We start from the raw sequence: 23,072 nt of genomic DNA, 5'->3' as shown, positions 1-23,072 counted from the left end.
TTAACCAAAGTTCACAGAGGTTTTCCTCTATTTTTTTTCTTTATGATGTTTATAGTTTTGGGTTTTATTTTAAGTCATTGATTCTTTTTGAGTTAATTTTTAGATATGGTACAAAGTTGGAAATATTCTCCTTTGTCCACTGAATTTCCTTGACACCCTGTTGAATTCCTGATAAAATGGGTAATTTTCTTTTTCTTTTTCTTTTTTTTTTTTTTTTGCTGGTCCCGCTTCCTTCGCCCCGAAATGGATAATTTTCTAGGAAAATATAATTTGCCAAAGTGACTCAAGAAATAAAAATCCTATGTAGACTAGTGTTAAAATGTGATTAGGCCAGGGGTTTTATGGACAATTTAATTCATATTGATGAAGCAAGTCATTGCAGTAGTCCCTCCTTATCTATGGGGGTTATACCAAGACCAATACTACTAGTGGATCCCTGAAATCATGGATAATACTGAACCCCAGTACGTACTGTTTTTTCCTATACATACATACATACATATATATACCTGCTATAAAGTTGGGATTATAAATTAGGCACAGTAAGAATTTAATAATAACTAATAATAAAATGGAACAAATAAGTGAAACAAGGATTACTTGAACACAAGCACTGCAATACCGCCACAGTTGATATGGCAACTGAGATGGCTGCTAAGTGATTAACAGGCAGTGAAACACATACGGTGTGGATATGCTGGACAAGGAGATGGGATTCACACCTGGGCAGGACAGAGCAGGATGGCATGAGATTTCATCATGATACTCAGAGTGGCACATGATTTAAAACTTACAAGTTATTTATTTCTAGAAATTTTCCATATTTTATCTTTGGACTGTGGTCAACCACAAGTAACTGAAACTGCAGAAAGTGAAACTGCAGATAAGAGGGGACAGCTCTATAAAGCTATATCAATCAGTATAGCAGAGAAAAAGAAAGTATACCTGTTTATTTTATAAAGTTGGCAAAATCTTAATAACTAAAAACTGACAGGCTGGGCACAGTGGCTCATGCCTCCAATCTCAGTCCTTTGGGAAGCCCATACGGGAGGATTGCTTGAGCCCAGGAGTTCAAGAACAGCCTAGGCAACATTGGGAGACCCTGTTTCTACAAAAAAAAAAAAGAGCCACAAGAATCTTTTAAAAAGTTAGCCAGGTTTGCTGGCGCACATCTATAGTCTCAGCTGTTTGGGAGGCTCAGGTGGGAGCATTGCTTAGCCCAAGAGGTCAAGGCTGCAGTGAAATGAGATTGTGCCAGTGCACTCCAGCCTGGAGGACAGAGCAAGACCCTATCTCTAAATAAATAAATAAATACTGACAAAGACAGTGTAAAAATACATTTGTCCAGCTGGGTGTGGTGGCTCACTCCTATCCCAGCACATTGGGAAGCCAAGGCAGGCAGATCACCTGAGGTCAGGAGTTTGAGACACCCTGCCCAACATGGCAAAACCCTGTCTCTACTAAAAATACAAAAAAAAAAAAAAAAAAAAAAAAGCTGGGCATGGTGGCAGGCACCTCTGTAACCCCAGCTACTTGGGAGGCTGAGGCAGGAGAATCATCTGAACCTGGGAGGCAGAGGTTGCAGTGACCCAAGATCGCACCACTGCACTCTGGCCTGGGTGACAGAGCAAGACTCTGTCTCAAAAAACAAAACAAAACAAAATAAAACAAACAAAAAAATACATTTGTTCTATTCCACTTAATACAACTGTAGAAAGTCTATATAAATTACATGTAGATTAAATCCAACAAATCATTGTTTTTTTCTTATTACAAAAACAATATGTATTTCTTTGAGAAAAATGAGAAAATATGGCATAAAGGAGAAAATTTTAAGGCCAGATACAATGGCTCACACCTGTAATCTCAGGACTTTGGGAGGCTGAGGCGGTGGATCACCCGAGGTCAGGAGTTTGAGACCAGCCTGGCTAATATGGTGAAACCCTGTCTCTACTAAAAATACAAAAATTAGCCGGGCATGGTGGCATGCGCCTGTCGTCCCAGCTACTTGAGAGGCTGAGACAGGAGAATTGCTTGAACCCTGGAGGTGGAGGTTGCAGTGAGCTGAGATTGTGCCACTGTACTCCAGCCTGGGTGACAGAGTGAGACTCCATCTCAAAAAATAAAAAAAAGGAGAAAAATTTAAATCATTTGACCTTTCTATCCATTGATAATTACTAATAACATTTTGATATATCTACTTTTATGATTTTTTTAAGGAAGTTATCTATGTACAGTAGTTACATTTTTTTAACATGCCAATTTATAGCTGTTTTTTGCTTGTTTGTTTGGTGCCCACCACCATGCTCAGCTAAATTTTTTGTATTTTTAGTAGAGACAGGGTTTCACCGTGTTGGCCAGGCTGGTCTCGAACTCCTGACCTTAAGCGATCCACCCGCCTTGGCTTCCCAAAGTGCTAGGATTACAGGCGTGAGCCACTGTGGCTGGCCTGCTTTTTTGCCCATTTGATATGTCAAATCTATAAATATATTGAAAGAATATGACCCAAGAGGATTTATTGCAATATCTAAGGGTTATATATATTGTCACTTTACATATATATACACACACACATAAAGTGTAAACGTATATGTGTATATATACGGTGTAAAAAATATATATAAAGTGATTATGTGTGTATATATATTTGTGTGTGTGCATATATATATATGTGTATATATATACACACACACACTTTTTTTGAGATGAAGTCTCACTCTGTCGCCCAGGCGGGAGTACTGGCGATAGAGGTGGGAGTACTCGATCTCAGCTTACTCAAACCTCCGCCTCCTGGGTTCAAGCGATTCTCCTGCTTCAGCCTGCCAAGTAGCTGGGACTATAGGTGAGCGGCCACCATACCTGGCTAATCTATAAATAGTTACAAATTATTACCTTGATAGGTCAAAAACTAGAACAAAAATGATACGCTTGCTTATCTTTGTAGATGAGAAAATTCAGCTCTTCTAGTTAAAAGCTTTAGTTACCCTAGGAATAGGATAATTTATTTTTATTCTTAAATATTTAAATAATAGTGACGCTGGCATTTCTACCAAATTGATTTAAAAACTGATAACATTAAGACACATTTTATAAAGTAAAACTTGTTAGGTAAAGTCTCCTTTGACCACCTTTGTCTAGTGACAACCCATACATACCATGAATGTTGTATATATCCTTCTAGTTCATTTTTTTCTGTTACAACATTGCTTACATACTTTGATAGGATCAAGACCAGTTTTCTAGACCAGGTGCAGTGGCTCACACCTGTAATCCCAGTGCTTTGGGAGACTGAGGCAGGCAAATCATCTGAGCGCAGCCTGAGCAACATTGTGAAACCCCAGCTCTACAAATAATAGAAAAATGAACTGGGAGTGGTCTCGCAGTCCTGTGGTGCCAGCTACTCAGGAGGCTGGGAGGATCACTTGTTCCCAGGAGATTGAGGCTGCAGTAAGCCATTGATATGGTTAGGCTTTGTCTTCCCACCCAAATCTCATCTTGAATTGTAAACCCCATAATCCCTATAATCCCCACATGTCAAGGTAGAGACCAGGTGGAGGTAATTGAATTATGGGGCAGTTTGCCCCATGCTGTTCTCATGATATTGAGTTCTCACAAGATCTGATAGTTTTACAAGGAGCTCTTCCCCCTTCACTTGGCCCTTCTCCTTCCTGCCACCTTGTGAAGAAGATGCCTTGCTTCTCCTTCACCTTCCACCGTTATGGTAAGTTTCCTGAGGCCTCCTCAACCATACTGAACTGTGAGTCAATTAAACCCCTTTCCTTTATAAATTACCCAGTCTTGGGCAGTTCTTTATAGCAGTGTGAGAACAAACTAATACAAGCCATGATTGTGTCACTGCACTCCAGCCTGGGTGACAGGTTGAGACCCTGTCTCAAAAAAAAAAGAGGATTGTTAGCTATAGAAAATCTAAAGGAGTTGAGTAATTTACAATAACAACCCAAATTATAAAATACCTAGGAGTGATCTCAGCAACATAGCCTATATGATAAAACTAGAAGTGTGCTGTAGATAAGTAAATTAGATCCATTATGTCAAGTAATGGGAAAAACTGGAAAAATTATTGGTGTCATTCCTAAATTTATTATATAGGTTTAATACAACATTAATAGTTGAAGAGAACTTACATTTGCTTTTGATATTTGACAAAGCGATTATCAAATATAACTTAGAAAAAAATTAAAGCTAAGAAGTTAGCAAACTCCCCTTTTTAATTGGTTTATGATGCCAGTTTGGTCACACTAAGTTTTGTAAGGTCTTGGGTGCATTTTTGGACTTTATGTTCTTTTCCATAGAACAATTTGTCAGTTTTTGTACCAGTTCTACAATGTGTTTATTACTGCAGTCAAAACAGCCTCACTGGCTGGCTTCTGCATGTCCTATCATGTTCAAAATGACCTTTCATGATCAGAGCTTTGAGTTGACCCAAAGGCAGGGTAATTTTTACAAGATTACTGTTTGAAACATCAATGAAACCAGAGCACATGGGCATGTTCACATATACACACACACATACACACTCACATGCTATAATTGAGGCTTCCACTGAATGAAGGTAATGGTAGTATAATGGACCATCTTGTAGATGGTGCTGATGGCCTTTGATCCTCATTGAAGATTTCATGGGGCTTTTTTTGTTGTTGTTGTTGATTCCTCATCAAACCAGTGTTTATCTTGCGGTAGCCAGAGTAACGTCATATCAGATTGTAATCTATAGCTATAGCTTTCCTTTTTATTATTGCATAAAAAGATTAATACTATATTTGACCTCTTTAAGAATTTTAAAATTTCTTATTTAGGTTTCCTTTGATGCTGCTATATTCTTTGTTTCTTTTCATTGATTTCTTAAAACTAATTTAGATGCTCTAAAAGGTAGGCCTGGCTGCTTTATTTTGTCCATTTCCCCGCACAGGGTGAGTCAGTCTTTTCGTCACTTCAGTTTAGAGCTCAGTAATCAAAGGGCACAAATAGCAAGAAGGCTTAAGAATTATATCTTAAATAGTACAAGACAAAAGTGGAACCAAAGAAGGACATTCCTGCTAGGATAGGGAACTTGGCTTAATACTGAAGGTGTGTATTTGTTTAGTTCTAGTTATAATCTCATAATGAATCCAGGATACATGGCTTAATGTTGGTTTCAATGAAGGCCAGTTACTATCCTAACCCTACCCCAAAGGTGAATGATGGATGGATGTATGATTGACTGACTGAATGACTTACTGATTCATTCAATAAAGTTTTGTTGGCTCACTGCCCTAACTGCCATGCAGAAAAAAATGAGTAAGTTACATTTTCAGCTCTCAAAGAGGAGATTGAGAACTTTTAATGTGAGACAGAGTGAAGTGATTTTATACAGATAAAAATACTTGTGTTATTGGAATTTCCTGCCATGTTATTCAGCATGATTTGTACTTGTGGAAATATTAAAACTTAATTGTATAGCATGTATAGTCAGCCTTCTGTTTCTGAGGGTTTCACATCCATGGATTTAACCAACCACAGATTGAAAATACTTGGGGAAAATTAATAATTATATAACAATAAATGGTAATGCAATTTTTTTCAATACAGTATAAAAACTTTACATCACATTTACAGTGTTAGGTATTATAAATAATTTAGAGAAGACTAAGTATTATGGAGGATGTGTATAGGTTATAAGTAAACACTTTGCCACTTTATATAAGGGACTTAAGCATCCATGGATTTTGGTGTCCAAGGAGAGTCCTGGAACCAATCCCCCTTGGATACTGAACGATGACTGTATTTCCCTTCTTTTCCTTTATTTATTTTTAAGGCTAGTCAAATGAAGCAGTGGGAGGGGAGAAGGAACAAATAATCTGTAAGTGGTTGTGATCAATTAGTTGTAAACCACACTGCTTCTGACCAGCCTGTATTTCTTTCTCTATATCTATGTTCTTTAAACAGTTTAGTGGCAGTTTCTTTAGGGCAAGTTTTTTTGTTTTACTGTGTTTGTTTTGTATCTAAAAAGAGAATTTGGTGACCATGGGGAAATAGGTAAAAAATAGAGACTTCTTTTCTTTTGAGACAGAGTCTTGCTCCAGGCTGGACTGCGGTGGTGCCATCTCAGCTCCCTGCAGCCTTCACCTCCCGGGTTCAAGCAATTCTCCTGCCTCAGCCTCCCAAGTAGCTGTGCCACTGAGCCCAGCTAATGTTTTTGTAGTTTTAGTAGAGATGGGGTTTCCCCATGTTGACCAGGCTAGTCTCAAACTCCTGACCTCAAGTAATCCGCCTGCCTCAGTCTCCCAAATTCCTGGGATTACAGGCGTGAGCCACCACACCCGGCCTAAAACTAGAGACTTCTTAACTACCTTAGAGAGTATACACAGGGCTGGGTGTGGTGGCTCATGCCTGTAATCCCAGCACTGTAGGAGGTGGGAGGATCCCTGAGCCCAGGAGTTCAAGACCATTCTGGGGCAGCATGGCAAGACCTTGTTTTGACAAAAAAATAAACAAAATTAGCCAGGTGTGGTGGTGCATGCCTGTAGTCCTAGCTACTTAAGAAGCTAAGATGGGAGGATTGTTTAAGCCAGGGAGGTCGAGGCTGCAGTGAGGCGTGATCACGCCACTATACTCCAGCCTGGGCAACAGAGTGAGATCCTGCCTCAAATAAATAAATGAGTAAATAAATATCTTGTACTCTCATAAAACATATTTGTACATTGCTAATAATAATGCTCCAAGTAGCATAAGTATGGTTAAAAGGTTATATAAACCTGTGCTTCAGTAATTTTGGGTTTCTAATGAAAGACTAGGGCTAGAGAGTTTTTGTTGTATATCCAGGTTTATGGTGTAGCAAAGGATGGAGACTCAGATCCAGATTACTTAGATATAAATCCTAACTTTGCCGGTTTTTACCTTAGACCAGTTTACTCCTATGTGACTCAGTTTCCTCATATAAAATGGGGATAATAAATGCCGTCTTTCTCATAGACTTGTAAGAATTAGACAAGTTAGTATGTGTAAAATATTTAGAACAATCGTTGGGATTATAACACATGTTCGATTCATGTTAGCTATTATTATTCATAGATAATTGGGAGAAAGAATACTTGGGAAGTTGAATTTAGTTTATTTTCTAAGTTTTAGCTTTCTTCAAATCTTTTCTTTTTTTTTTGAGATAGAGTCTCACTCTGTCGACCAGGCTGGAGTGCAGTGGCACGATCTCGGCTCACTGCAGTCTCCGCCTCCTGGGTTCAAGCGATTCTCCTGCCTCAGCCTCCCGAGTAGCTGGGATTACAGGCGCCCGCCACTACGCCCAGCTAAATTTTTGTATTTTTGGTAGAGACGGGGTTTCACCATGTTGGCCAGGCTTGTCTCGAGCTCCTAACCTTGTGATTCACCCATCTCAGCCTCCCAAAGTACTGGGATTATAGGCGTGAGCCTCTTCAAATCTTTTCACACATAACAGAGTAGATAAATTTGAACTTAACTTTATTTTATTTATGTTCTAATTTTTCAGATAGCAGTTTTTACCATTTAGGGAAATGATTAGAAACTAGGAAACATAAATCAAGGAGAGAAGAAACAGAGACCAGAAATCAACTTTGAGTGATTAAAAACTGGTAGTGCTGCAGTTTTGTCCTTCTAAGTGTTTCTGATAGGAATTAGAAAAGCAGAACTATTTTTAAAAATTATTAATTAATTAATTAATTTATATTTTTGAGACAGGGTCTCACTCTGTTGCCCAGACTGGAGTATAATGGTGTGAACACGGCTCGCTGCAGCCTTTACCTCCTGGGTTCAAGTGATCCTCCTGCCTCAGCCTCCCATGTAGTTGGAACTACAGGCATATGGCCACCACTCCCGACCTTGTTGCCCAGACTAGTCCCCACCTCCTGAGCTCAAGCGATCTTCCCACCTCAGCCTTCCAAAGTGCTAAGATTACAGGCATGAGCCACCATATCCAGCTGAAGAGCTATTTTTATTTATTTTTATTTTTAAATTTTATTTATTTATTTTTTTTAGACGGAGTCTCTCTCTGTCACGCAGGCTGGAGTTCAGTGGCACCATCTCAGCTCACTGCAAACTCCGCCTCCTGGGTTCAAGCGATTCTCCAGCCTCAGCCTTCCAAGTAGCTGGGACTACAGGTGTGTGCTACCACGCCCCGCTAATATTTTGTATTTTTAGTAGAGACAGAGTTTCACTGTGTTAGCCAGGATGGTCTCAAACTCCTGATCTCGTGATCTGCCTGCCTTGGCCTCCCAGAGTGCTGGGATTACAGGGGTAAGCCACCAAGCCTGACAACAACAAAGTGCTTTTGAATTACTGGCTTGAACAGGTTTGATAGAAACACTATTTATATAGTAATTCTAGTTCTTCTATAGGAATTTTTATTGAATCGTAGTGTAACTAGATGTTCATTACTGAGAATTTTTATTTAGTAGAGAATGAAGGCTATATTCTCCTATACATGTACTGGAAAACAATATTGTTTAAGGAGATTTCTTGTTAGGAATTTCTGCATAACTTTTACAAATGTTATAGCTAGCTGTCATCAGACACATACTGTGTTCCCACTGGATATCTAGTGTTGGTAATATTCAGGTTTCTTTCTCACTCACTTAAAGTGAATATTGAGGGCCAGTCAAATTAGGAAGAGTTGTGAAACAGAGAGAAGGAAGATTAAGTGGCAATGGCTAATAGTCATCTCTTTGAGTCACTAGTCACAGTCAACATGTTTCAGACCTCTGTGATGTGGGCTCCTTGATTTCTGCCTAGTTTCTACACATCATTGATACCTCTTGGTTCCTTAATAGATGTCAACTGGGCTGGGCGCGGTGGCTCACACCTGTAATCCCAGCACTTTGGGAGGCAGAGCTGGGTGGATCACCTGAGGTGAGGAGTTTGAGACCAGCCTGACCAACATGATGAAACCCCGTCTCTACTAAAATACAAAAATTAGCTGGGCGTAGTGGCGGGCACCTGTAATCTCAGCTACTTGGGAGGCTGAGGTGGGAGAATCGCTTGAACCCAGGAGGCAGAGGTTGCAGTGAGCTGAGATCACACCACTGCATTCCAGTCTGGGCAACAGAGTGAGAAACCTTTTCAAAAAAAAAAGATTGCGAATATAAATAGTCCAAGAGTTTGAAACTAAATAAGATGAAACTTTTATTTAGCTGTGATGATTTCTTCAGCCTATACTACCAATAGTAGTTGGTACTATGAAAAACAGATACCACATGCTGATGAAACGTGGAATTGGTTCTTTGAGATACCCTGTTATTACTAGAAGACTTTTTTTTTTTTTTTTTTTTTTTTTTTTTAATAGAGACAAGCTCTGCCCCCACTGGTCTCAAACTCCTGGGTTCAAGCAATCCTCCCACCTTGGCCTCCCAAAGTGCTGGGATTACAGTAATGAACCTGGACTGCACCTGGCCTTGGAAGACTTCTGAGTGGGCTTTAAAAATCCTTTAAGTTCAGCATGTCCAGTAGAACTTTGTGCAAAGATGGAAATGTTCTGCATCTGCCACTCTCCAATGTGTAGTTATATGTAGCTAGCTACTGAGCACCTAAAATGTGGCTAACAAAACTGAGAGACTGAATTGTAATTTGTATCTCATTTTAATAATATAAATATAAATAATCATATGTGGCTAGTGGCCACATATTGGACAGTGCACATAGACAGTGCACATAGAGAACTGAGCAGCATATTTGATAACCAATACTTCTCTACCAATGATTAAAATAATGTAATTCTTATTTACTTTTAGTATGCTTGGAAATGTTGCTTCTTGTTTTGCTGCCATTAGAACTAAAAACAGTATAGTATTTGGCCAGACGCAGTGGCTTACACCTTTAATCCCAGCACTTTGGGAGGCAGCAGGATGTGGATCACTTGAGGTCAAGAGTTCGAGACCAGCCTGGCCAACATGGTGAAACCCCCGTCTCTACTAAAAATACAAAAATTAGCCAGGCATGGTGGTGCGCACCTGTAATCCCAGCTACATGGGGGCCTGAGGCAGGAGAATCACTTGAACTCAGGAGGCGGAAGTTGCAGTGAGCTGAAATTGCGCCACTGCATTCCAGCCTGGGCAACAGAGCGAGACCCTGTCTCAAAAAAAAAAAAAAAAAAAAAGTGCTATAGTGTTAGGAAGAAGACAGAGGAAGTTAATTTAAGAATGTGTTGTTTACTGCGGGTCTTCACTTATACGTCATCTTCCCACTGAGGCCCTTCCGCTCACCCAGTTTATAATTTAGCTCCCTCCCTTTCAGCCCACCTTATTTTCCTTTCCTCCCGTTTTTACTCTGTGGTACTTGTCACCATCTAATGTAATAGGAAGAGGGCAGGGATTATTTTCCCCTGTTGTATTCACTGCTGTGTCCCAACACCTAGCATAATAACTGACACATTAGAGGTACTCAGCAAATATTTGTGGAGTGAATAAATGAGGGTTGTGGTTTCTCAATAATTATAATCTAATTCATTTAACACTTATTTTGCATATAGCAAGCATTGAATTAGATTAGTTATATAGAGTACACTATGGTCACTACCCTTTCCATAGTAAAACATTTATTTATTTGTGAGCTTAAAATCACTGACAAAAAAATTTAGAAAACTAAAAACTGAAAACATTTCTTTGAACCATTATTTGAAACAGAATGTTGAATCGGTTAAATCATTGGTTGGAAGGGACCTTGGCAATGATTTGAATCAATTGTCTGATGTCACATGGTGGTTTAAAGTTCCATCAGTGTCATTTACATCCTCTTCTCATTTCCCCTTTTCCTTCATCCCACAACATATGAATCTTTTTGCTCACTTATTTTTTCTACATCTTCTCATCTCCATTCAGCTAGTTCTCACCTTCTTCTAGGCCTACCTTTCCCACTGACTTTACTGGACCCTAAGGAACTCCTCAAATCCCTATCCAAATCTTTCACCTATATTAACTGAAACTTTCCTGTTGATTATGATTTCTTATAACTCCTTCCTCAGTTCCAGAAGCTTCTCCCTATCCCCTGGGATATCCTCAAGAGCTTATTGGCCAGAAAACCAAAACTTGAAAAGAAAACAACAAGGCAAAATCCCTATAGCTCCAGTTTCTTAGAGTGTGATCTTTCATTTTGTGGAGCTGAAAGCTGTCCTGCTGGCATAATTTCAGTTTCTCTTGCTAATAAAAGTCCAACGTATTGTAGGTTTTAAACATATACATTACTTCGTGCCTACCATTATTGAGAGAAGAAGAGATAATGTAGCTTCTGTGACATAAAAGCATAACAGAACCTCTCCAGTTTTTCCTAAAGAACCGTGGTGGTTTAATTTAAACTATTGGGGAGGTGGGGTTCATTTATATAGAGAATCTAAATGGAAGGAGAGGAACCAAAATATATTAAGCACCTCTAATCATTAGGTAGTCTTTGGAAATTTTTCTTATTTAATTTTTATAACTCTATGAACAGTTTTCTTCATTTTACAGATGTGTAAACTGAAGTGCATGTAAGTAAAATAATTTTCCAGAGTAACCTAATCAGTAAATGGGAAAGCTGAGATTTTACATAGTTATATGACTGTAAACCCTGTGCTTTTTTCCATTGGTAAACCATGCTGCCTTCTAGAAGTGGAGGCAAAGGAGGGAACAAGAGTTATAGTGTTTGATGTAGAATAGGAGGCAGTTTGTTTTTTGCATCCAATGAGCTAGCCACAGAAATAAACCAGTATTATTTGGGGTAAGTGGCATGAGTATCTGGTGATTCCAATGGCCCTGCCTTAACTTTAACCTTCTGTCACTTTCAGCCTGTTCTTCAGGCTAGTTCACATGAAGTACAAACACTTCCTACTAAGGATCTTGAGCCTCACAGTTGTGATTAAATGAGGGAGTATGTGACGGTTCATATGACAAATCTATCTCCTTTGTTACTACTTGCAAAGCAGTATGTTCTCAAAAACCACATGAACATATTTTTTTTTCCCCCACAAAAGTAAGAGTTTCACAGCAGCTCCTAGGATTATGTGGAATGATAGAACAGTCTATAGTCTCGACATTTTTTCTGGCCTCCATGAGAAAAGTTCTACTGTTGGAGGTCAGAAGAAATGTAGAGATGATGGCCTATCCATGGTAGAATAGTGGATGAATAGTCTACCTTGGATGAATATAGTGGATGAATATTCTACCAGGGTAAAATAGTCTATGGTAGAATAGAATCTCTGAGAAAAGCTTAAAATTAAAGAATGCTGTTTCTTTCCTTATACTCAAGATTAATAATACTCGGTGCATGTATACTGTACATCATGTGTGACAAGCATTGAGAATTTAAGGATAAATACATCATGGGCCCTGCCCACAAGGAGTTTCTAGCTTAATTGAGAAGTCTGAAGATTACTGCAGTTCAGGCTGGTGTACTTTATAACAGAGTATGAGAACTTAGGCACCATGCAAACATATATTGGTAGGTGTAAGTGTGTCTAGCTTTATCCTGAGATCAGAGAAAAACTTTTTTTTGGTGGTGTGTCCAGAAAAACCATAGTTATGATTAGTTCTTTACCTCTCCAGTATTATCCCTTGGTGCTTGTACCTTTTTCTCACTTCTGTCATCCCTCCTATGGCTGACTCTTTCAGATTCTTTTTTTTTTTTTTTTTGAGACAGAGTCTCGCACTGTCGCCCAGGCTGGAGTGCAGTGGCACGATCTTGGCTCATTGCAAGCTCTGCCTCCTGGGTTCACACCATTCTCCTGCCTCAGCCTCCTGAGTAGCTGGGACTACAGGCACCCACCACCACACATGGCTAATTTTTTTTTGTATTTTTAGTAGAGACAGGGTTTCACCATGTTAGCCAGGATGGTCTTGATCTCTTGACCTCGTGATCTACCCGCCTCGGCCTCCCAAAGTGCTGGGATTACAGGCGTGAGCCACTATGCCCAGCTGACTTTTTCAGATTCTAGATGTCACTTCATTTGAGATATTTTCTGTTGCCAGGCACTGTGGTTCACACCTGAAATCCCAGCACTTTGGGAGGCTGAAGCAGCAGGATTGCTTGAAGCCAGGAGCTATAGACCAGCCTGGGCAACATAGGGAGACTCTGGCTCTACAAAAAAAAAAATTGTTTTAAAGCCATGAGTGGTGATGTGCACCTGTAGTCGTACCTACTTGGAAGGCCGAGGCAGGAGGATCGCTTAGACCCAGGGGTTTGAAGCTGCAGTGAGTCATGATCACACCTCTGCACTCTAGCCCAGGTAACAGAGCAAAACTCTGCCTAAAAATAAAAATAAAATTTATCTGACATCAGGACAAAGCTAGACACACTTATACACACCAATATGTGTTCGCATAAACCTAAGTATTCATACTCTGTTATAAATCCTGTTGTCTTTTCTTTTTTTTCCTTTTCTTTCTTTTCTATTTTTTTTTTTTGAAACAGAATTTCACTCTGTCCTGCCCAGGGTGGAGTGCAGTGGCTCGATCTTGGCTCACTACAACCTCTGCCTCCCGGGTTCAAGCAATTCTCCTGCCTCAGCCTCTTGAGTAGCTGGGATTACAGGCATGCACTGCCATGCCTGGCTAATATTTGTATTTTTAATAGAGATGGGGTTTTGCCATGTTGACCAGGCTGATCTCAAATTCCTGACCTCAAGTGATCCGCCCACCTTGGCTTCCCAAAGTGCTGAGATTACAGGTGTGAGCCACCGCACCTGGCCTAAATCCTGTTTTCTTGAGCTATAATCACCTTATGGGCAAAAACTGTTTTTTTTAGTACCAGCATAGTGCTGGGCACACAATTAGGGTTCAGTAAATTTTTATGAGAATTCTGCTTGAGTGATTAAGGAAAGTCCCACACAGAGGTAGCAACAGTTGAGCGAGTTCTTTTTTTTTTTTTTTTTGGTAAATTTTTTTCTTTTTTGAGGCTGGGTCTCACTCTGTCTCCCAGGCTGGAGTGCAGTGGTACAGTCATGGCTGACTGCAGCCTTGACTTCACACAGTTCTTAATGGATGGGTAGGAATTTGCCAAATGGATCTAGGAAAGAAATTCCCGGCAAAGGGAGCAATTTGTACAAATAGATGAGAAGATGAAGAGTTTGCAGATTACTAGCAAGGCTTTCTAATTTCCACATGTAGGATGTTACCTCCCGTAACTATCCAGTGCTGGCCAGCCTAGAGTAGATCATGGGGTAAAGAAAAGAAAGCTGCTCTTTCCCCTAATTATATATTCAGAGGTTGAAAATTAGTCTTTGATGTGAATATGTATTTGTATGATTTGCTAGTAATTTCTGTTGGTCATCGTGTCCTAGAGGAAAGTGACTTCTTCCTAACTCCTCGCTGGAGTTTACCTCCCTCAGACATCTCAGGCCATAAGAAAGAAGTATGCTGAATTAAGCTGAGGGAGCTATAATTAAAATAGTCAAGAGCTGATTTTCCTAGGTAATCCAATTTGTATTCGTACTTCAGCATAAAAATACATTCAATTTTAAGCATTATACTCCTGTGATTGATCTTGTAAAGTGTTTATTAAAAATATAGGCTGGGCACGGTGGCTCGCACCTGTAATCTCAGCACTGTGGGAGGCCGAGGTGGGCGGATCACGAGGTTGGGAGATTGAGACCATCCTAGCTAACATGGTGAAACCCCGTTTCTACTAAAAAATACAAAAAATTAGCCGGGCATGGTGGCAGGCGCCTGTAGTCCCAGCTACTGGGGAGGCTGAGACAGGAGAATGGAGTAAATCCAGGAGGTGGAGCTTGCAGTGAGCCAAGATCATGCCACTGCACTCCAACCTGGGCCACAGAGTGACACTCCATCTCAAAAAAACAAAACAAAACAAAACAAAAAATATATAAACATGGGGCCAGGCGCAGTGGCTCATGCCTGTAATCCCAGCACTTTGGGAGGCCGAGGCAGGTGGATCATGAGGTCAGGAGATCTAGACCATCCTGGCCTCCCAGTGACTAACATATAAGAAGACAATCAAACTATATTTTGTTCAGGAAAAGGAAGATAAAGTCTTCCACATCTTCTGGATGGAACCTGGGGAAGATATTCCACAATGTCTTACTGCTTATAAACAATTTTAACAAATCAGCATTAGTTTAGTGGAGGGAAGGAACAATTCATGGCTTCCTGATGAGAAATTCAGTTCACATTTATGTGGCCTACTTTGGAGCAACTTGTGCTGTTAGGTGATGATCTTAAGTTTCTCTGTTGAGCACTACCTGTGGAACTGTCCAAATCTAGGCTTTTAGGAAAATAATATATTGGCCGGGCACAGTGGCTCATGCCTGTAATCCCAGCACTTTGGGAGGCCGAGGTGGGCGGATCATGAGGTTAGGAGTTCGAGACGAGCCTGACCAATGTGGTAAAACCCCGTCTCTGCTAAAAATACAAAAATTAGCTGGGCATGGTGGTGCACACCTGTAATCCCAGCTACTCAGGAGGCTAAGGCAGGAGAATCACTTGAACCTGGAAGGCGGAGGTTGCAGTGAGCCAAGATCGCGCCACTGCCCTCCAGCCTGGGCAACACAGCGAGACTCTGTATCAAAAAAAAAAAAAAAAAAAAAAAAAGAATATATTTGGTATGCCCAGCAATTTATAGGTTATACGTGGTAATTAGAAACAGTTCTTTAATAAAACAAGGACTGCTTGGGTCGGGTGCAGTGGTTCATGCCTGTAATCCCAGCACTTCGGGAAGCTGAGGCTAGAGGATCTGCTAGAGGATCTGTCTCTCTCTCTCTCTTTTTAAAGTAAAACTTTAATTTTTTTCTCCCACTAGGATCTGTTGAGTCCAGGAGTTTGAGACAGCCTGGGCAATATAGTGTGACCCTGTCTCTACAAAAAAAAAAGTTTAAAAATTAGCTGGGTGGGTGGCACATGCCTGAAGTTCTAGCTACTCAGGAGGCTGTGGTGGGACGATTGCTTGAGGCCAGAAGTTCCAGTGAGCTATGATCGCACCATTGCATTCCAGCCTAAGTGACAGAGCAAGACTCTGTCTCTAAAGAAAAATAAAAATGAAAAAAGACTCTTATTAGAGGGCTTTAAGTGCTGTCTAAATCTCAATGGTAGCTTCAGTTGCTTTGCCTATTAAATCTTATTTTTCTAAGGTGTTTAGTTTTTTTTTGAGAAGGGGTCTCACTCTGTCATCCAGGCTGGAGTGCAATGGCACGATCTCAGCTCACTGCAACCTTTGCATCCTGGGCTCAAACAATCCTTCTGCCTCAACCTCCCAAGTAGCTGGGACTACTGGCATGTGCCACTATGCTTGGCTAATTTTTGTTTTTTTTTTTTTTTTTTTGTAGAGATGGGGTTTTACCATGTTACCCAGGCTGGTCTTGAACTCATGTACTCAAGCAGTTCACCCACGTTGGCCTCCCAAAGTGCTGGGATTAGAGGCATGAGCCACTGCACCTGACCGAAGGTTTCTTGCTCTTTCCCTAAATAGAATAGGAAGAGAATCACAAATTTTAGTTCTGCTACTTCCCCTTGAGGCACTAAGCTGTGAAGAGTAAGTACTCTAAAAAGGGAGTATCTTATTAGCTAACAAATAACAAGAGATACCTGTCTACTTCTTACAAAGTTAAAGTGAGACTTCCTTTTAAATTTCTAAAACATAATGCGACCGGGCACGGTGGCTCACGCCTGTAATCCCAGTGCTTTGGGAGGCTGAGACAGGCAGAATCACGAGGTCAGGAGATCGAGACCATCCTGGCTAACACGGTGAAACTTCGTCTCTACTAAAAATACAAAAAATAAAAATAAAAGAATTAGCCGAGCGTAGTGGCGGGTGCCTGTAGTCCCAGCTACTCGGGAGCCTGAGGCAGGAGAATGGCGTGAACCTGGGAGGCGGAGCTTGCAGTGAGCCGAGATCGCGCCACCGCACTCCAGCCTGGGCGACTGAGCAAGACTCCATCTAAAAAAAAAAAAAAAAAACCAAAAAAACCATAATGCATAGAAGACTAAAATGAACTCAAGGCTTTATTGTTAATTTTAATGTCATTGGTGTGCCAGTATCGTCCTACATTTCTGCTTGTCTGCTTACCAATTAGCACAGAGTAAATACTGATTGTTAGAAGAAAAATTAAACATGATTGTCAGGGAGCATGTAGTGTCTTGGCACATAGGCAACAGACTTAGCATTTCTTTCTTCTTTTCTTTTCTTTTCTTTCTTATTTTGAGACAGTCTCGCCCTGTTACCCAGGCTGGAGTGCATTGGCACGATCTCAGCTCACTGCAACCTCCGCCTCCCAGGTTCAATCGATTCTCCTGCCTCAGCCTCCTGTATAGCTGGTACTATAGGCGCCAGCCACCACGCCCGGCTAATTTTTGTATTTTTAGTGGAGACGGGGTTTTACCATGTTGGCCAGGCTGGTCTCGAACTCCTGACCTCAGGTGATCCTCCTGCCTCGGCCTCTGAGAGTGCTGGGATTACAGGAGCAAGCCACTGCACTGGGCCTAGACTTAGCATTTCTCTTTATTTTGTTTTTTATTTTATTTTTTTGAGACAGAGTCTTGCTCTGTTACCCAGGCTAGAGTGCAGTGGTGCAATCTTGGCTTACTGCAACCTCTGCTTCCTGAATTCAAGCCATTCTCCTGCCTCAGCCTCCTGTGTAGCTGGGATTGCAGGTGCCCGCCACCACGCCCAGCTAATATTTGTATTTTTAGTAGAGACGGGGTTTCACCATGTTCGTCAGGCTCATCTCAAACTCCTCATCTCATGATCTGCCCAGCTCAGCGTCCCAAAGTGGTGGGATTACAGGCGTGAGCCACTGTGCCCCGCCTAGACTTAGCATTTCTGAGAGATTAGTTGTAGAGTGTGGACTTCCTTGGAAAATGAATATTTCTTTTGGAGCTTAAAAATTCTTGGCCATTTATACAAGAGCTTCAGTGAGTCTGGGAGTCAGAATAAGGATACCTGGATTTTAGTTCTTGCTCTGAGCAAGGCATTTAACCTCTTTGAACCTCAGTTTCCTCCTTCTGCAATAAGTAGGAGATTGAAATTGAGCCAAATGATCACTAAGAATCCTTTCATTCTTTTTTTTTTCTTCGAGATGGAGTTTCACTCTTGTCGCCCAGGCTAGAATGCAGTAGCCAGTAGCGCTATCTTGGCTCACTGCAACCTCTGTCTCCCAGGTTCAAGTGATTCTCCTGCTTCAGCCTCCTGAGTAGCTGGGACTACAGGCGCGCACCACCATGCCCGTCTAATTTTTGTATTTTTAGTAGAGATGGGGTTTCACCATGTTGGCCAAGATGTTCTCAATCTCCTGACCTTGTGATCCGCCTACCCTGGCCTTCCAAAGTGCTGGGATTACAGGCATGAGCCACTGTGCCCAGCCCTTTTCATTCTTGAAGTTTTATTGCTACTCTCACAATATTGTAGAATCAGCAGTGAGCCATGACAAGATTTGGCTTTTATTTTATTTTATTTTATTTATTAGAGACAGGGCCTTACTTTATTGCACAGGCTAGTCTCAAACTCCTAGGCTCGAGGGATCCTCCTACCTTCACCTCTCCAAATGCTGGGATTACAGGAATGAGCCACTGTGCCTGGCCTTTTACATTTGGCAGGTGGTTTTTATTTTGGCATTTAAATTTGGCAGATGGTTTTAGCAGCTCTACCTAGATCCATAAATCTATCTTGTTATACTCTTGTATGGTCATGTCTACATAGATTAGAAGGTACTGTTTCTGGGCTGTGTGTGTGTGTGTGCATGTTCAATGTGCCGGGTTTGAACTTACCCAAATATTCAAGGTAATGCTTATATCTGGGTCCTTCCATTTGCTTAATGTTTCTATACAGCAACTGGTTGTGTTCAGACTTTCTCTCTGGCCTGCTTCTTCCAACTTGCTCTCTGGAGTCATACTCTTGACCTGGCCTCTCCTTTCTTGATTTGCATTTATTGAGAGGTTTTCAGGTCCCAGGAACATTACAAAGCACTTCATTTCTGTTCATGTCATTTAATCCTTACAAATTCCCTGTACTAGTAATTTTTTTTTTTTCTTTGAGACAGGGTCTCGCTCTGTTGCCCAGGCTGGAGTGCAGTGGCATCATCGTGGCTCACTGCAACCTCTGCCTCCTGAGTTCAAGCGATTCTCATGCCTCAGCCTCCTATCTGGGATTACAGGCATGTGCTACCACTCCCAGCTAATTTTTGTATTTTTAGTAGAACCGGGGTTTCACCATGTTGGCCAGGCTGGTTTCAAACTCCTGACCTCAAGTGACTTGCCCGCCTTGACCTCCTAAAGTGCTGGGATTACAAGCGTGAGCCACCACTTTCAGCCTTGTACTAGTAATTGTTGTTGTGTAGTTTTATAATACTAGAAAACTGAGACTTAGAGAGGTGAAGTAACTTGTCTTGAGTTAACACTTAATAAGTGGTAGAGCTGGAATTAAAATTTCAGTCTGACTGCAAAGTTCATGCTCATAAGTAATATACCATATTGGCTCCATGATGATGATGATGATGGTGATAATGATGTTGTTAATTACAATATGTTGAGCACCTCCTGAGTGCCAAGCAATGCATTTGCCACTTTTTGCATTCCCATTTTACAACAATGGAAACTGCTCTTGCTATGGTCTGCTTTTATGCTAATAAGTATAAGTACCTAGGTTCCAAAGTATTGGGCATTATTAAATTGAATTGTGCTTTCAGTGCATTTTTCCTTTTACTTTCTTTCCTGTTTTAATGGTCAACATCATAATGTTTTTCTAATTACTACCAATATTAACAATTTAATGTTGTCTGAATGTTTCTGCACTTTTTTCCCTCACTGATGCCTTAGCATTGAGGTTTTCTTTTTTGTTACCTTTGCTGTTTTTTTCTCTATCAAAAACAGATAATGGGGCTAAGATAATAGAGAAGAGAATGTACCAAGGACAGGCTAAATACGGGAAAGTTCAGATGCTAGAAATCTTCTGGGATCTCAGTTTGGAGACTAAAGATTTAAATGAAAAACTCCCTTTTTTTTTTTGGTAGCTGTCTTTTTTAAAAAATTGTTTTGGCCGGGCACGGTGGCTCAAGCCTGTAATCCCAGCACTTTGGGAGGCCAAGACGGGTGGATCACTAGGTCAGGAGATCGAGACCATCCTGGCTAACACGGTGAAACCCCGTCTCTACTAAAAAATACAAAAAACTAGCCGGGCGAGGTGGCGGGCGCCTGTAGTCCCAGCTACTCAGGAGGCTGAGACGGGAGAATGGCCCGAACCCGGGAGGCGGAGCTTGCAGTGAACTGAGATCCGGCCACTGCACTCCAGCCTGGGCGACAGAGCGAGACTCCATCTCAAAAAAAAAAAAAATTGTTTTAATTTTTTTTTTTAGAGACAGGGCTCACTGTGTTGCCAAGGCTGGACTCAGACTCATGGGGTCAAGTGATCCTCCCACCTCAGCCTCAGTCTCAGTCTCAGTAGCTGAGACTACAGGTGCACGCCACTCCACCCAGTGGTTGCTGTCTTTTATTGAAGGAATATTAGCGCTTTGGTACTTACTAGCTTGGTGATATAAGACACAGGATTTGACCTTACTAGCCCTAGTTTTCTTATCTGAAAATAGGGTAAATAAATATACCTCACAATGCATGGTTAGTTGTGGTGATGATTAAATGCAGTAACCAGTGTAAAACTCCTTAATATATTACTCAAAATTGTTAGCTTCCTCTTTTACCTTCAGATGTTAGTGGAATAATCCAGGTTATGTGGAGGTTATGTTAAGGTTGTGTTATGTTTGTCTTTTTAACATTTAGAAAATTTGGTGTTACTATACTAAATAAAAATTTATCAAGCTGTATCCTTAATATTTATGTACTTGGCTGTATGTAAGTTAGTTATGGATAAAAAAGGAAAAATCAATGTGCAAATTGGACATTCATTTGCTGCATGTGATTAGGTGATATTTCTATGTATTATGCCCAGCATGTAGGGCTACTCTTTGTAATTTCTTATTCCCCAAGATCATATGGAGATTATTGATATTTAGCAGGAAGAGACTATTATATAATGCCTTCCAAATATTTATTTCAAGTTTATTGTTTTAGTAAGCAGATTTTCAGAAATAGTTGTCCGTATTCTCAGAAAAGATATATTCAGTCCTAAAATATTGTTTCTAATGTTATTAATTCCCAGTACATAGATCTCACCTTGCTTTGGGCATGCCCACCTATAGGTAGGAAATAAAATTTTAGAATAAGTAGCATGTCTTAGTCTGTTCAGGCTACTATAACAGAATACTATAGACTGGGGGGGCTTAAACAAACATTTATTTCTTTTATTTTTATTTGTTTATTTTTGAGGCAGGGTCTTGCATTGTTGCCTAGGCTGGAGTGCAGCGGTGTAATCACAGCTCACAACTCACCTCTGGGCTCAAGCAATTCTCCCACCTCACCTCCCCTCCCTCCAGTAGCTGGGGGCTGCTGGCACACGCCACCATGCCTGGCTAATTTTTAAATTTTTTAGAGTCAGAGTCTCATTATGTTACCCATGCTGATCTCAAGCTCTTGGGCTTAAATAATCCTTCAGCCTTGGCCTCCCAAAGTGCTGGGATTACAGGCATGAGTCACCAGGCCCAGCCACAGACATTTATTTCTAACAGTTCTGGATACTGGGAAGTCCAAGGTCAAGGTACCAGGAGACTGGGTATCTGTGAGGGCCTTCTTCCTGGTTTCCAGACAGTTGTCGTCTTGCATAGCCTCACATGATGGAAAGGGAGAGCTGTCTGGGTCCTTTTTGATAAAGTACTAATCTTATTAGCAAGGGCTTTACCCTCAATGACCTAATTATCTCTCAAAGAACCCACTTCCTATACCATCACACTGGGCGTCAGAATTTCCATATATAAATTGTAAGGGGACACAAACATTCAGTCCGTAACACAGTGAAATCTGATACTTTTGAGGTAAACCTGTGTCTAAAACACACCTTTGAATGGATTACTGCTCCCATTAGCCTTTTACTCATAACCATCCTGGTGTTTTTGTGTGATTAAATTTGTAAATTCTTTGGTGTACTCTTGAGCAGGCTCCCTTTCTTCTATGACTCAGAGCCTGGAGAGTTCCAGCCAAGCTCAAAAGTCAGGAACAGGGGGTGTGGACTTTTGGGCTATGCCAGTCAGCAGCTAGAATGTGGTTGGCAGTCTCCTCCCCTTCCTGCACTTCAGCTCTACACAGTGTGCATTCTGGAATGACAGGCATTCCTGGGTGAAGAGAGCCAGTGTGAAGAGAGTTTTGTAAGAACTGTAAGTGCCCAGGCTGTATGGGAAACAGAAACTTCAGCAGATGAACTGACCTTATGCCATTTCCTGATGTTTGGCAGTGACACTGAAAGAGGACCGCATGTCCCCTCTTTATGTGGATTTATCTTTTATGAAAAGTTTGCTTTTGTCCAGGACAGTTTGTTGTCGTGAGATACATCAGACAATATAATCATGGGGCAAGCCGATGTCTCCAGACCGGTAAATCCAGATGCAGTTGGTGAGTAATAGAAGGCAGAGAAACAGAAAATCTTGACAGAAGCAAGGCAGATTTACAGGTGAACTTGAGTATTTATGCGAAGTTAAACACGAGAATGTTGATGATCCCAACTTTGAAATGTTTATGTTTGTGAAGAATGAATGAAGTCATGCAGAACATGGCGAGAAACTTAAAAAAATTAGGTTTTTTAAAACTTAAAACCTTAAAAAATTTAGTTTATTAATTTATCACTCACAGTTTTGTTTTACTTGATCTCTTTGAAGTTTTTTATATTATATTGCTAAGGAATTGTCTGTTAATTTCTTGCCGTTACTAAAGATAAATGCTACAGAAATGTATTTAGAATTCAAAGATATTTTGCTAGTATTTTACAAAACTTGGAAAATAGAACTGTTAACTTCTATAGACAGAACCACTTTTAAGAATTAAGTTTTTAGACTTGGTTATACATTTTCCTAATAAGTCTCAGGCATTTTCCATTGCGCTAGTGTTTCCGTTTCTCTTAAGTCAATGCTTTGATATAAACTTTTCTGAAGTTGGTACATTTGAAATGTTACTGCCTAAGGGATAGCTAGAGACCAAGCTGATTGTGAGTATAGCTCAGAATTTCAAATCTTCTACGTGCAATGGTAGTCACTT

At 40.6% G+C, this 23,072-nt stretch overlaps 1 protein-coding gene across 49 annotated transcripts in view; it reads left to right on the top strand.

The window, feature by feature from the left end:
• Positions 1-23,072, top strand: part of PHACTR4 (phosphatase and actin regulator 4) — a 146,206-nt gene that overhangs the window by 48,612 nt on the left and 74,522 nt on the right. For 13 of the 49 annotated variants that reach the window (XM_015439678.4, XM_074014957.1, XM_074014903.1 and 10 more), the window contains exon 1: positions 22,153-22,433. The exons of 32 other annotated variants lie outside the window; for them this stretch is intronic. In XM_015439678.4, coding sequence (XP_015295164.3) covers positions 22,388-22,433 — 46 coding nt within the window. In that variant the 5' untranslated portion in view covers positions 22,153-22,387. Of the gene's footprint in view, positions 1-22,152; positions 22,492-23,072 lie in introns of those variants that run through there. 4 more of the 49 variants (XM_074014974.1, XM_074014955.1, XM_074014899.1 and 1 more) reach the window with 1 other exon arrangement.

Source organism: Macaca fascicularis, chromosome 1 (genome assembly GCF_037993035.2).
Source record: "Macaca fascicularis isolate 582-1 chromosome 1, T2T-MFA8v1.1".
NCBI classification, from domain to species: Eukaryota; Metazoa; Chordata; class Mammalia; order Primates; family Cercopithecidae; genus Macaca; species Macaca fascicularis.
The sequence above is the reverse complement of the archived record's forward strand: the minus strand, read 5'-3'. Positions and strand labels throughout refer to the sequence as shown.